General features: G+C 48.6%; 1 protein-coding gene across 1 annotated transcript in view; it reads right to left on the bottom strand.

The window, feature by feature from the left end:
- SYT13 (synaptotagmin 13) overlaps window positions 1-15,160 on the bottom strand; it is a 52,128-nt gene that overhangs the window by 12,502 nt on the left and 24,466 nt on the right. The window contains exons 2-3 of the mRNA XM_053562568.1: window positions 3,919-4,144; window positions 974-1,108 (exon numbers count right to left, since the gene is read on the bottom strand). Coding sequence (XP_053418543.1) covers window positions 974-1,108; window positions 3,919-4,144 — 361 coding nt within the window. The remainder of the gene's footprint in view (window positions 1-973; window positions 1,109-3,918; window positions 4,145-15,160) is intronic.

Below are 15,160 nucleotides of genomic sequence, written 5' to 3'. Positions count from 1 at the left end.
GCATGGGTGCAGAGAGAAGGGAACACTAATACACTATTGGTAGGATTGCAAACTGGTACAGCTTTTTTGGAAAGAAGTATGGAGAATCCTTGCAGAGCTACAAGTAGACCTTCCACATGATCCTTCAATCCTATTACTAGGTATCTACCCAGAAAACAAATCATTTTGCCATAAAGACATTTGCATTCAAATGTTTATAGCAGCTCAATTCACAATGGCCAAGATGTAGAAACAACACAAGTGCCCATCAACCATGAATGGATTAATAAACTGTGGTATATGGATACCATGGAATACTCTTCGGCCATAAAAAGATGGAAGCTTTGCAACTTTCGTATTTACCTGAATGGATTAGGAGAACATTCTCCTAAATAAAGTATCTCAAGAATGGAAAAGCAAGCATCCCATGTACTCACTCCTGATCTGCAACTAGTAGATCACCAATTACAGGCCCACAGGAGAGAAAAACGTAATTAAATTCAAGGGAGGAGGGGGCTCAGTAAATTCCCACCTATGTGGTACAATGTGGGGGTATATGGCACACTTCTGGGTTAAGGACTCAACTACAATTGGACTTTAGAGTTTACCTTCCAAACACAAATAATGTAATGTAATTGTAGGTTATTAACCCAAAATAGTAAAAACAAAAGGAATGATCGTGCCTACTCTTCTTTCTCCTTTTATCTGTCGGATACAGATGACAAGGAGGTCTGAGGGGGTTATGAAACCACAGATGGAGAAACACGGTCTTTGAATCACCATTTAGAGGAAAGATGTTTCCCAAGAAGGAATTCTTATTTTTAACTGGAGAGACAGAATATCTTTATGTCTGAGCATCACACATTGTGTGTTTGGGTCTGGGGTCCCGGGCTGCCTCCATCTGCAGATACCCGCATAGCTCCTGATACCTGCATAGCTCCCACAGGGGAGATGGCCACACGAGAAGCCCATGAGAGTCAAATAAGAACAGTACCTTCCAGACGGGTCACAAACAATTCTGCCTTCTGCTGGTCATAGTCCAGACAGTAGTGGAGTTTGGGGGCCTGGTTCCAGCTGGCAGCCTTCTCTGGGTTCCAGGTCTCCATGACACAGACATCCTCCACCACCCCTGTCAAGAGAGCCCAAACAATCACTGCCCCCACACTGGGGTCCTGTTTCCCTGATGATAGCTTTTCCATCTCTATCACCTATGCCACAAACCCAAGCCCCAATCGTCTTATCCACATGCAAAATCATGGCAGCCACACCAAGGTAATTACCCCTGGAGTCACAGGCATTGCCTCTCAGGGGACATAATAGCCACTGGGCTTTGATGTTGGACATAATAGCTGTGTGACCTTTGGACAAGCTACTTGACTTCTTTGAACCTCAGTTTCCTCATCTTCACAATGGGGGTGATAACAGTTCCTCTTTCCTGGATTTCTGTGACTATTAAATAGAACAAAGCAGGAAAAGTCCTTAGGCCAGAGCCTGGCCCTTGACGAGCTTTCAGTAAGGGAAACTGTCACAGCCTGTGCAGTTCTGGTGACCCTATTTCAGGCAAACCACCCCTAGCCCATCTCCAGTTCCACCTTTCCCACTGTGCCTATACCCCAAAGTTAACTGTTAGATATAAAACTGGAACAAGTTGGGAGAGGATGCAAAGTCAGGAGCAGTGAACTTGACTTCACTGCATGTTCTATAAAGGTTTGCTGAGTGAATGAATGACCTCATCTTTAATTCAGAAGTTCCCAAAACTCCCAATGTTGCTCACTCTGCCCTTCACTTGAACAGGAACCCACCATCTGGAAGATTCTCATGAGTTAAACATAATGTAAGAATTAAAAGGTTATAGCAGCCACAGAAGACTCCACATTCAGCAAACTGGAATTTAATTTCTGACTTTCAGAACTGATTTAGAGGGTAGAAATATAGAGGATTATTTAATTTCCAAAATGCTTCATTACACATATTAAGTTCCTGCAGATACTAAAAAATGTCCCCAGTGCATCTAAGAAAAGAACAGATGGCCCAGGATGTGGCCGAGGTAGAAAGTGAGACGCACAGGTACACAGGTCCCATGTGGCTTCCAAAGGCGTCACACAGACAGTGGCAGCAGAGTCAGAATTAGAACAGGCTTACCTGGCACCCCGGGTCCTCAGCTCACAGACAGCCTCAGCCTTGCCATCAAAACCAGCCCCCACTTATTAGGTCTCTTATTAAGGGCTGGGGGCTCAGTCCAGGTGCAGCATTGGCAAGTTGACTCCGCTGCTCTCCTTCCCCAGGAGGGACCAGGGAGTGGGCATCACTAGGAAATGAGCAGTCTCCGCTTCAGGAAACAGGACCTGGAGCTCTACAGTGCATAGTAAGGATCGTCACTGGTGGAATAGACCACATGTGGCACATGACGGGGACAGCAACTGAATGATCTGGATGTCCTCGCCTACGCTCTTTTGCCTCTGGTCAATATTTGCCGAACTAACAACCCTTACTAGATTTTGTTGCCTTCCGCAGTGGGGAGGAGAAGGAGGAAACATGCAATGTGCCTGAGTTTTCCAAAGTTCCAGACACTCATTTGTTCTCCTGCTCTCCTTGGTGAGAAGTGTCCAGTCCTGGCTTCGCCCAAGCCTTGAGAAATCTGGGCCTCTCAAGAGAGGGCATTAGGATTACGATTATGGCCCCTCAGTTAAGCTCTCCAGTCTTACGAGGTCTATTAAAAATCTGTTTTATGGGCGGCGCCTGTGGCTCAGTGGGTGGGGCGCCGGCCCCATGTGCAGAGGGTGGTGGGTTCAAACCCAGCCCCGGCCAAACTGCAACAAAAAAAATAGCCGGGCATCGTGGCTGGTGCCTGTAGTCCCAGCTGCTCAGGAGGCTGAGGCAGGAGAATCGCCTAAGCCCAGGAGTTGGAGGTTGCTGTGAGCCGTGTGACGCCACGGCACTCTACCGAGGGCAATAAAGTGAAACTCTGTCTCTACAAAAAAAAAAAAAAAAAAAAAAAAATCTGTTTTATACGTGAACAGGCAACCTGGAGCTTTTAAAAGCCAACCAGGATTATTTAAGCCAACCAGGATTCCTTCCTGCCACAGGCTCTACATGAACTTGCTCTTGAAATGCCAGGATTGTCACTGTGGTTCTGGGTCAGGGCCTCCGGGGGGTGGGGAGGGACACTGGCCACAGGTCAGCATAGGGCCTAGTTGAATCCAAGCCAGGAGATGCATTAGGGGGTCAGCATCAGGGTGCTTCTGCAACCTCTGCCTCCTTCTCCGACCACACAAAGCAGAACCCTAGACCACACAACAGGCCCCCCTCCTGGTGGCTCTATGTATTGCCTCCCTAAATGCCTAAGTATTCCTTTAGGTTAGTGACTGTGTCTCTGCCCCAGCGCCTGGCACTAGTGCCAAAGGTGTTGCATTCACAAGATTGGTGGTGATAAAAAGGAGAATAGAAACAATAATGATGTGTTTCGATTATATCCTTTGTGCCAGGCCCTGAGTTAAACATTCTGTATATATTATTCTACCTACGCTTTATGATCCCATTTTATAGATGAGGAAAGTAAGGTCCAAAGAGGTTAGCAGCATGACCAGTGTCACACAGAAAATATATAAAAAGGGCATCAAATTAGACCCATGACTCTGAAGCCCATGGTTTTATCCATGACTTTTTACCCCTCTCTGCACTTGCACACACATGACTTGAAAGGGACTCTCCTAGTGGGAAGCTGGAGGTCTGAGGGAGAAGCAATGTGGCAATGTGTCGATGGGAATAAAGGACCATAATTCTAAGACCCAGGGCCCACCCAGTTGCTCGGTGGCAAATGTTATGGACAATGGGGCTCTCCGATGGCCCTCAGCCAGGCCATGCACAGTGTTTGCAGAGGCCTTGACAGACCCCACCTGAGTGCAGTCCGCAGAAGTGCTAGGATGCGGAGACCCTTACCATTCTGAGGAAGGATGAACAGCTCTTCTGTGACCTGCCTCTTGAGGCGACTGTCGCTTGAGGGCTGGGGGCTGGCAGGTGCTGCGGGCTCTTCCGTAGATCTCAGCGTGTAGTCTGCATAGTTGATAACCTCTGGAGCTGTCACAGCTGGCCTGGGACCATAGATGTCTGGGAACTTGAGGAGGGTTCGTGGCTGGACAGGTTCCGTGGATTTTTTAACATTAAACTGCAAAAACAAATCACTGATCAGTCCGTGAGGGGACTTCCTGCCTGTTTTCCACTTGTGGAAGGGAGAAGTGACTGAGCCTTTATGGGAGGCAGGGGGTGGGGGTGGCTCCATTCTGCTCCAAGAGAGGTCACCTTCATCTCCAAACCCCCCAGAATCCACAGTCCACTGGGCCCCGTTCAGCCGCCTCTTCCTCCATCCATTGGCCCACCCAGCCTATGGCTGTGCCTACAGGCGTTCTGGGCCTGTCACGGGCAGCCCTCTCTCTGTCACTCCGTCTGTACTCTTTGCTTCTTCATTCTCTCTCCTCTGACTCTCCCTCCTCTTCTCCACCTAGTGGCTCAGAAATGCCAGTGGCTTCCACCACACTGGGACCAAAATCCAGACTCTCTGCAGCAATCCATGAGAGCTTGCCTCTCCTGGCCCTGCTCATCCCTCTGAAATTGCCCCAAATCCTTTTCCCTTTGCTTACCTGCAGCCACCAAGTCCCCTGCTTCTCAAAGAGGCTGACTATTTCCTTAGTCCAGCTTCCCCTACACTACCCCCCCCCCAAAACTCCATCTGCTCCATGCATGGCTGGCTGCATCTCACATCTGAAGCATCACCAGAGAAGCCATCTCTGACCCTCCTATCTAAATTAAGTTCCTCTCCCAGGCCAGGCCTTCCCTATCACTACCTCCCGCTCTTTGCTTACAGCACCGATCTCACTCTGTTTTGGTCATGGGCTGGCCTGCTTGCAATCCGTCTCTTCCACTAGAACGTGAGATCCATGGGCTCATAGATTTCATCTTGTCTTGCCCTTGCTGTGTCCCTGGTGCCTGGCATAGTGTCTGCTCACAGAAGCAGGAAATACATACCTGTGACTAGGGCTGCCATGTTCTGTTGTATGGCTTGTGCACTATACAAAGGTATCTGGATGAGGGCCAAGTAGGAGGCCAGAATGCAGCTTGTGTACCACTCGTCCAGGCATGTACCCTGAAGTAGGGCTTAGTTACTTGGAAAAAAAGAATTTTCTTTACACAAAGACCTGCCTATTTGCCAAGCCTTTACATGGAGCTACCTCACACAGAGATGTGGAATCTTCTGTCTTTGCCTCCACGAAGCACTGAGCTCCCTCTGACCCGAGGGATTCAAAGTTAGATGTAGAGCATGAAATGCCGGCATCCTGGGTGGCCACAAAATGATCCTCAGGGTGAAGTAGGCAGGGAGGAACCCATGGCAGGGTCACCTAGGAAGCCTCCTGACTCCCCTTTCTGTGGCTTTTTTAGTGGGTGGCCAGGGGTCGGGCTGCTCTTGCCAATAGCAGGAGTGACCCAGGGCAGGGAAGTGTGGGGTGGGGGGTGGATGCAGTCTGCAGGGGGGAGGGACTTAATACTTTAATATTGTGTTTATCACATTTTCACTTTCTATATTTAATGACCCCAGGATAAATCCTGGACATTTGGCCCTGGTTGAGACTCTGTCCCCAACCATTCCTAAGGGAGGCTGGAGCTAGGTGACAGGGGCATTCCCCGATTGGCCTCTTCCATGGGTCGAATGGCTGGGGTGTGCACAAGAAGGTACAGAAGGGACCAAAGAGAAGAGGAGGAGGAGCCAGCCTCTCCAAGACACCCCCTTCCTGCGGGGCCCCATCAGTTTCTGCCCCTGCGTGAGTACCTCCCTGGATTTGCAGCACTCCCCTAAGAGGAAGAGATTATTAGAAGGGAAAACTCAGGCTCAGAGAGTATAACTCACTCTATTCTCCTCTCAGAAACACACCCAGCAGATCATAATGCAACCCAAGTAAGGAGCGGACCCATCCTGATCACAGCTGAGTGTACCCGGTGAGTCTGGGCTCTAAGAGCTTTCTTGCTTTTCTGGGGTGAGCTTGCCTGAGATCACACAACTGGTGAGGGTGGCAGTAGTGGTAAGCCAAGATTAGCTGGGTCCAAAGTGGCTCTCAACTCTTGTCCTGCCTTCAAATCTTTTCCAAGCACAACACCCCACAACAGAAACATCTGTCATTATCTTGTTACATGTAGGAATTAGTCACCCTGGGAGAGATGTGTATGATTTGCAAAGCAGGTTCCCTGTGCACTTCCACACCTGCTGAGAGGGACACTGGGCACCAAGGGGGCTGCCAGCCAGGAGCGACCCCGCCACTGGAGCTAGGTAACTTTTGGCAGGTCATTTTGCCTCCGTGGGCTGTCTGTCACCTTAAGTGGAAAATGATTTTCAGGCTTATCCCACTCCACGTTCTGAGCTGCTTTGGGGGGCTGCAAAGAGGTGGGGAACTATTGCTTTACTTGCAGGTGCAGGTGAGTTGGGGAGACGGTCACACACAGGAGAAGTAAGTAACAAGTACACTTGGGGTGCAGGAACGCAGGGCTGAAGCCAGCAGGAGGCAGCATGTGTGAATGACCCCTGGCAGCTGGCACACACTACACACAGGGGGGTCACAGAGTCTGGGGAGAAAGTCTGTGCTCCTGACACCAGGCAGCCCAAAGTCCTGGGAAGAGACACAGAACAACGACTAAGGTCCCCTAGTGTCTTTCTATCCTCCACAAAGTCACATCTACTCTCAAAATCTCATCTAAGTCCAAGTTGCATTTATTCTATTGCACAATGAGGAAACTGAGGCTCAGGGATGCTCAAGACCATAACACTGGCAAGTGGTGCTTATTATCCAGATTCCAGATGTTTTACTTCAAATTTTGTGTTATTTCCACTGCCTACAGATGCTTCTTAAAAATAACCCCCAGTAAACTCCCATTTGCCTTGAATGCTGGATTCTAAATGATAGCCACAGCATCCTGGGGTTCTGGCCACTGCCGGCCCCTCCTGTCCATCAGTCCAGAGGCTGCTGGACCTCAGCACACCCCTGATATAGGGTTATCCTAGGCTGTCACTTGTTGGGACCACAACTAACATGGCTTGGGTAGTTTGGGAAACATTTTTGTGTTTATATTTGGGTTTCACACAGTTTAATTATTTGAGAAAGGGCTAGGGGTTAATTCCCAGTTGGATCTGATTGGGCTGATCTTGCATTTTTAGTGGGAAATTAATCACCAGCTCAGCCGTGAATGACATTCACAGAGTTGCCCCAAGTCTCTGCTGAGCCTCTCCTGCATTCCTCCCTCCTCGGTGGGTCTCACTTTGTGGGTCTCTGATATTTTCAGTAGCCTATTACAAGTGCTCAAATGTACCCAGGAGCAGTAGGGTTTTCTGGGTTGTCCACCAATACCTGTTGTGTCTCCCCTCTCCCCTCCCTGCATGTCGCCAGGCTTTCTAGGTTCCAACCCACCTCTGTCTCCCAGAGTGGGGTTTGTTTGTTCTGATCCCACCAGTCCATGGCATTATCTTGGTGACTGTTTCTGGCCTAGGAGTCGGCACCTATCCTGGAGAAGCCAACCCAGATGGTAGCAGAAGAGGTCCTCCCTCCCCCCAGATGGGAAGCATGTAGCCCTGCCTTGTGACTGCAAGGTGAGTCAGCACAGGCAGAAAGAACCTACCTCTCTAGTGAGAACGTCATGAACCTACTGAATCAACCAACCTTGCGATCTGTTGCACTTTGAGTTACATGAGCAGTATTGTTCTTGGTTAAGGCAGGGGTTTGTGCCTTGTAGCCAAGAGCAGCCCAAGCTGAGTCACAGCATTTCCAATACGTATCACAGGAGACCATGGCCCTGGTGCAGAGAGACTAGGCCTGGGGTAGGACACCGTTCCCTCTTGAATCTCTCTGCGTTCATCCTTACTTGCTGTTTAGTCTTGTCCAGGCTTATCCTATGTGGCAAATGGCTGCCAGTAGCATAGAATGACTTACAGCCCTTGCCTAGGCCAAGAGCAGAGTCTGATGACAGGGACACTGTCTCTTCAAGCAGCAAGAGCAGCGCTCATTACCTATCTCCTCTTGTGCAATCTTATTTATTGCCTTTCAAAAGCCTGATTGTACCACATCTTTCAAAGGCATCTATAATTCCTCTTACACAGCTGCAAATTCAGTGCCACAGAAGCAGAAAAGAGGTTTGGGTGGGGAAGAAGGGAGCCTGGGGTAAGATTATAGGTGAAGAACGAGATCGTCTGGGGAAGGCGGAGCTCAGGGGAGCAGGGCCCCAGAGAGAAACGGGGCTCCAACTTCACACTGTGGGTGCAGGTGGGTCAGGACTTAGAATCACGGCTTCTCTGTCTGCATGTTCCTTGAACCCCAGGAAGAAGTATCGGGGCCCGGGAATGGCCAGGTCTCCGGCCCCAGCCTATCTAACTGTCCGGACGTGGACCGCTGTGCTACCTTGCTTGGGATCTACTCTCCTTAGGTTGCCGGAGGGCAATTCACCCCAGCAGGAGAGAGAGAGAGACAGTCTTAGTAGGAGGGCGAATCTTAGCAGTCTTCATAGAAGGGCTCCAAGCAGGCGCCCTCTGAGCAGGAGAAGCAAAGGAGTTAGAGTGAGCTAGTCTGTGAGAAAATGAACCCGGACTAACCTCTCCTGCAGCTCCTTATAGAAGTGGTCCCACGGCTATTTGCACCACAGGTGTGGAGACTGCCGAGCACTGAAGCTGGTGCCTTCCTGCTCTCGTGTTAGGGAGTGCTGCATCCCTTCCCCACGCCCTTATCACCAAGGTCTTACTGAGATGTTATATCACAAGTGTTTCTTACAGTCACAGAGCATTCAAAGCTTAACTCTCACTGCTCCTTCCCTTGAATCATCTGGTCTCCTACAAAGAGGACCTAGGAAATACACTTGCAGGATGAGTCAGGGAAAATTTCCAGTGGGGGAAAGCATTCCACAATTAGGGCATGGGTGCCCACTTTTCCCAGCATTGCATGTGCATCTAGACAGAAGAATCTCACCCTCAGATGGTCCATCCGAGCCTTCTGATGCTCCTCCTTGGATTAACCCAGCCTCACCTGTCTCTGAGACCTTTGCCACTTGCTCCTCCTACCATGGCCCACTCTGCATGGACTCCAACCAGCTTCATGTGGGCACAGCCCCACAGGGCCTCACATTACCTCCTCTTACCTCCCGCCCTGGGTTTCTCCATGGCCACTGAGGTGTGAGACACCAGGGACACTGTCCACCCAAGAGCAACCCAGATGTGCAAAGAGTTAAACTCCACGGAGGAACTCAACAAGAAACCAAACAATTGGATTCAAAAATGGGCAAAGGACTTGGATGTACCAATGGCCAATGAGCACATGAAAAGATACTCAACATCGCTATCATCAGAGAAATGCAAATTAAAACTACAACAAGAACCCCACACACACACCGATTAGGGTGGCTCCTATCAAAACCAGAAAATGACAAAGTCAGCACTGTTGGTGGGAATGTAAAATGATGCACCTGCTGTGGAAAACACAGCTCCCTAAAAAATTAAAGAGTTACCATATGACTCAGCAATTCCATTTCTGGCTATATACTCAAAAGAATGGAAAGCAAGGTGTACAATGGGATATTTGTACACCCATATTCATGGTAGCATCATTATAATAGCTAAAAGGTAGAAGCTACCCGAGTATCCCTGAACAGAGGAAGGTATCAACAAAATCTGTCTATCCGTAGAATGGAATATTCAGCCTTAGAAAGGCTACAACATGGATGAGCCTTGAGGACATGATCCTCAGCGAAATAAACTCATCACAAAAAGACAAACAGTGTATGACTTTGCCTATACGAAGGGCTTGGAGTCGTCAAAATCACAGGGACAGAAAGCAGAGTGGCGGGTGCCAGGGCTGGGGCAGGGGAATGGGGTGTCATTGTTCAACAGGGACAGTATTTCAGTTTTACAACATGAAAAGAATTATGGAGATGGATGGTAGTAATATCTGCTCAATGTAATGAATGCATTCATTAACACCACCGAACTGAACACACAAGATGATTAGGATGGTAAATTTTACATTATATGTGTTTTAGCACCATTTTAAAAAATGGAAAAAATACCCCACAGGAGAAACTTGACCTTTATGGGTAGGAAGGCAATGAATCCTCCTTCCTCTTCATCACTGTATTCGGGTCTTCAGTCGGCTTTTTTTTTTTTTTTCTTGGAGATAGTCTTATTTTATCACCCTGGGTTGAGTGCTGTGGCATCACAGCTCACAGCAACCTCAAACTCTTGGGCTCAAGTGCTTCTCTTGCCTCAGCCTCCCAAGTAGCTAGGAGTGAAAGGCACTCATCACAAGCTGGGTATTTTGTTTTTAGAGACAAGGTCTCACTCTTGCTCAGGCTGGTTTTGAACTCCTGAGCTCAAGCAATCTACCCACCTCAGCTTCACTTGCCTCAGCCTCCCAGAGTGCTAGGATTATAGGTATGAGCCACCAGGCCTGGTCCTTCAGTGGCCTTTGGAAGATGACGCCTGGAGATCCAGCAGGCTCAGGAATGCTCCTCATCCCACCCCTCTACCTCCTCTGGCTCCTGCTTCCTGGGAGAGCAGCACGGACGCAAGGGCTCTGCCTGCTGGGAATCCAGGCTAAGACAGGTGGCATGGGGAGGGGAATGAAGTGGGGTAAGCTTGAACTTTTATTTCATGAACAAATATTTACCAAGCCCTGCTACGGACCAGGTCCTGTGGTAAGTGTTAGGAGTACAGGAGAGAACAAAACAGATGCAGCCCTTCCCTTACAGGGCTTATGTTGGAAAAACAAATTAATTATGTAGTTAATGATCTATAAACAAATGCTGAACCTTACCAGAGACACTAGGTGGCCTCTTTTGTGACATGATTAATTTTTTACCTAAAGGCTGTTTATTAATTTGGGTTTCATTGCTAGGACAGCCCTCTTAAAGCAGCATTGTACTACCCAGGAAGCTGCAGGTGGAGGAAGCAAGCCTATCTGGAAAAGGGGATATCTCTGCCCTTTAAACTTGAACTTTAAAAAAGAGATGGCAGAGAGAACAGAATTGGGCTTGAGTGTTCAGATAATGCCAAACACAGGCCACTTCTGCTGCTGAGTCTGCAGCACAGCTAAGCCCCCTCAGAGGAGTAGCCGGGCCAAGGGTAAGGGGACTACAAGATTCTATACCCTGGGCTCTGACACTGGTGATTACGAACACCATTGTGGGTATGAGAATTTAAGTTTAAGGCCAGGTGTGGTAGCTCATACCTATAATCCCAGCACTTTGGGAGGCCGAAGTGGGAGGATGGCTTGAGGCTAGGAGTTCAAGACCAACCTGTACATCATAGAAAGACCCTGTCTCTACAAAAAAATAGAAAAATTAGCTTGGTGTAGAATATACATCTATAGTCCCAGTTGCTTGGAAAGCTGAGGCAAGTGGATAACTTGACTCCAAGAATTTGAGTCTGCAATGAGTTATGATGACACCACTGCACTCCAGCCAAGGCTAAAGAGCAAGACCCTGTCTCAAAACAAATAAATAAATAAAAAGAAAGAAAGAGAGAAAGAAAGAAATGAAAGAAAGAGAAAGAAAGGAAAGAAGGAAGGGGGAAGGAAGGAAGGAAGGAAGGAAGGAAGGAAGGGAGGGAGGGAGGGAGGGAGGGAGGGAGGGAGGGAGGGAAAGAGAGAGTTTATGTTTAGAATATAACTATATAGCTAACTGGTCAAGTCTTCAAACTCTAAAACAAGATAGCTTGGTTAGAGTCTAGGCTCTCCCACATACTTGCTGTGTGACCTTGGGTCCAATTAATCTCTCTCTCTGTGTTCAGTATCTTCATCTGTACAGTGAGTATGCTAATTATAGCCCCTATTTCCAGTGGTTGGATTGAAGATTTGATAAGATAGTTCAGCTGCTGGGCAAAGGAGGGTTGTGCATTGGGACCAATGAACTCTTTTTCATTCATTTGTGATTAAGTATAGAACAAAACTAAACAAAACTTGTTCCTTTCTCATGGTTTGGGAAGCTCTGGCCTAGATCAAGCATTCTCATGCCAGAGCCACTGTGCCTGGGTGTCTACAGTGAGTTCTCCTGGGGTTCTGCCTCTTGGCATCCACCCCCTTGTGTAATCGTCAACTCCCTTGAGTCTAGTGACTTGTACTTGCTTTCTTTTTTCTTTCCTTTTCTTTCTTTTCTCTTATTTAGAGACAGGGTCTTGCTCTATCCTCCTATCCTCCAGGCTGGAGTGGTTGGAGTGGTGTGATCACAGCTCACTGTAACCTTGAATTCCTGGTTCAAGTGATCCTCCTGCCTTGGCCTCCTGAGTAGCCAACACTACAGGCACACGCCACTGTGCCCCATGATGATGATGATTAGAACTAGGATCTTATTGTGTTGCTCAGGTTGGTCCCAAACTTCTGGGTTCAAGTGATCCTTCCACCTTGGCCTCCCAAAGCACTGGAGTTACAGGCATGCGCCATCGTAACCCGACCAAAGAAAAGAAATTCACTTCTAATAAATAGAAGAAGTCACTGCGAGGAGATGTCACTTCTGAGATTTAGATTCACCATCCTTGGTCTCTCTCACCTGCTTCCTCTGGCAAAACAAGCTGTAGTTTTGAGAGTCGCCCTATGAAGTGGCCCACATGGTTAGAAACAGAGAGCAGCCCACAGGACCTGAATTCTGCCAACAGCCATGTGGGTGAGCTTGGAAGCAGAGCTTTCCACAGTGAGGTCCCAAGATAGGCACAGCCTGAGACATGCCTGGACTGCAGCCTGGGAGAGACTCAGCCCGGCTAAGCCATGACTGGACGCCTGACCCACAGAAACTGTGAGATAATAACTATTGTTGCTTTAAGTCACTGAGTTTTGGAGCGATTTGTTACACAGCAATAGATAAATACAGCTGTCCATGAGAATTAGCCAAGTGTCCATGAGAATAGCCATGGTGTCCATGGAGAATAGCCACTACACACCCACTAGAATGGCTAAAATTAAAAAGCCTGACACCACCAGTGCTGGCAAGGATTGAAACATCCAGAATGCTCATTCATTGCTGGTAGAAGGGAAGTGGTAAACCACTTTGGAAAGCTGGGAATTTCTTAAACATGTATCTACCCTAGGACTGAGCAGTTTCACTCCTATATATTTATCCCAGAGAAATGAAACCAGGAAACCACACAAAGAATTACCCATGACTGTCGATAGTCACGTTGTTCACCTGTGTACTAGCCAGACCCCGAAAGCAGCAGGTGTCCATCAACAGGAGAATGGACAGGTAAACTGTGGCACGCGCTTACAATGGAATAGTCCTCCTAACTAGAAGGAAGGAAGTTCAGGTTCATGAAATGACAGGGAAGAATCAGGATACCACGATGGGCAAAAAAGGCACATACGTAAGAACATCCCCTTCTGGTCCCGCTCACATCAGCAGTGTTCATACGTAAGAACATCCCCGCCTGGTCCCGCTCACATCAGCAGTGCTCATACGTAAGAACATCCCCGCCTGGTCCCGCTCACGTCAGCAGTGCTCATACGTAAGAACATCCCCGCCTGGTCCCGCTCACATCAGCAGTGCTCATACGTAAGAACGTCCCCACCTAGTCTCGCTCACGTCAGCAGTGCTCATACGTAAGAACGTCCCCGCACGGTCCCGCTCACGTCAGCAGTGCTCATACGTAAGAACATCCCCGCACGGTCCCGCTCACGTCAGCAGTGCTCATACGTAAGAACATCCCCACCTGGTCCCGCTCACGTCAGCACTGCTCATACGTAAGAACATCCCCGCACGGTCCCGCTCACATCAGCAGTGCTCATACGTAAGAACGTCCCCGCACGGTCCCGCTCACGTCAGCAGTGCTCATACGTAAGAACGTCCCCGCACGGTCCCGCTCACATCAGCAGTGCTCATACGTAAGAACATCCCCGCCTGGTCCCGCTCACGTCAGCACTGCTCATACGTAAGAACATCCCCGCCTGGTTCCGCTCACATCAGCAGTGCTCCACCAGGGTCATTTGCCACTCAGGGGACATCTGCATATCTGGAGACATTTTAGGTTATCATAACTTGGGGTCATGGTGCTACTAACTCCTGTCACCACATGGGGTCGAGAGCTATTATTGGAGCCCAGGAATGCTGCTACATGCCCTCCACCGCACAGGTCAGTCCCTCTATCAGTCCGTTTGGGGGGGATATCAAATAACCACCGACTGAGTGGCTTAGACAGCAGACATTTACTTTGCACAGTTCTGGAGGCTGGAAGTCCAAGATCCAGGAGCTGGGACATCTGCATTCTGAGGAGGGCCCACTTCCTGCTTTTGTTTCCTCACTGTGTCCTCACACAGTGGTGAGCAGAGAACATTCTTCTAATGCAATGGTTCTCAACCTTCCTAATGCCGCAACCCTTTAATACAGTGCCTGTGGGTCGCAACCCACAGGTTGAGAACTGTTGCTCTAATACGGGTCTCAGTCCTCACGAGGGCACTAATCCCATTGATGAAAGCTCCATCTTTATGACCCAATCACCTCCCCAAAGTCTCACCTCTAATACCATCACACTGGGGGTGAGGAGTCAACGCATGGATTGGGGTGGGGGGGGAGACATATTCTGCCTGTAATGCCCCTACAACAAAGGTTGATCAATCCAGAATATCAATAATACTAAAATTGAGAAACCCTGATTAGGTGAAATTCTAGAACAGGTGACACTAATCATTGGTGATAGCCTTCAGCACAGTGATTCCTTCTGGAGAGAACTGACTGAGAAGAGGCAAGTGATGGGTGGGGCTTACATCCTGGGGGTTAAATATTTGTCAAAATCAGTCAAACTGCTGGGCTCCTGCCTGTAATCCTAGCACTCTAGGGCGCCGAGCCAGGTAGATTGCTTGAGCTTAGGAGTTCAAGACCAGCCTGAGCAACAGTGAGACCTCATCTCTACTAAAAATAGAAGAATTAGTTGGGTGTCATGGCAGGTGCCTATAGTCCCAGCTACTTGAGAGGCTGAGGCAGGAGGATGGCTTGAACCCAGGAGTTTGAGGTTACCGTGAACTACAATATACCACTGTACTTTGGCCTGGGCAACAGAGTGCGACTGCCTCAAAGAAAAAAAAAATTGATCTATCTGTAAACTTTAGATGTGTGTATTTCCCTACATGCAAACACTACTGCAATAGAAAAATAGACAGATCAATAATAGACACACACACAC

This window comes from Nycticebus coucang, chromosome 14 (genome assembly GCF_027406575.1).
Source record: "Nycticebus coucang isolate mNycCou1 chromosome 14, mNycCou1.pri, whole genome shotgun sequence".
NCBI classification, from domain to species: domain Eukaryota; kingdom Metazoa; phylum Chordata; class Mammalia; order Primates; family Lorisidae; genus Nycticebus; species Nycticebus coucang.
Note: the sequence above shows the minus strand (reverse complement) of the source record. Positions and strands in the feature narration are given on the sequence as shown.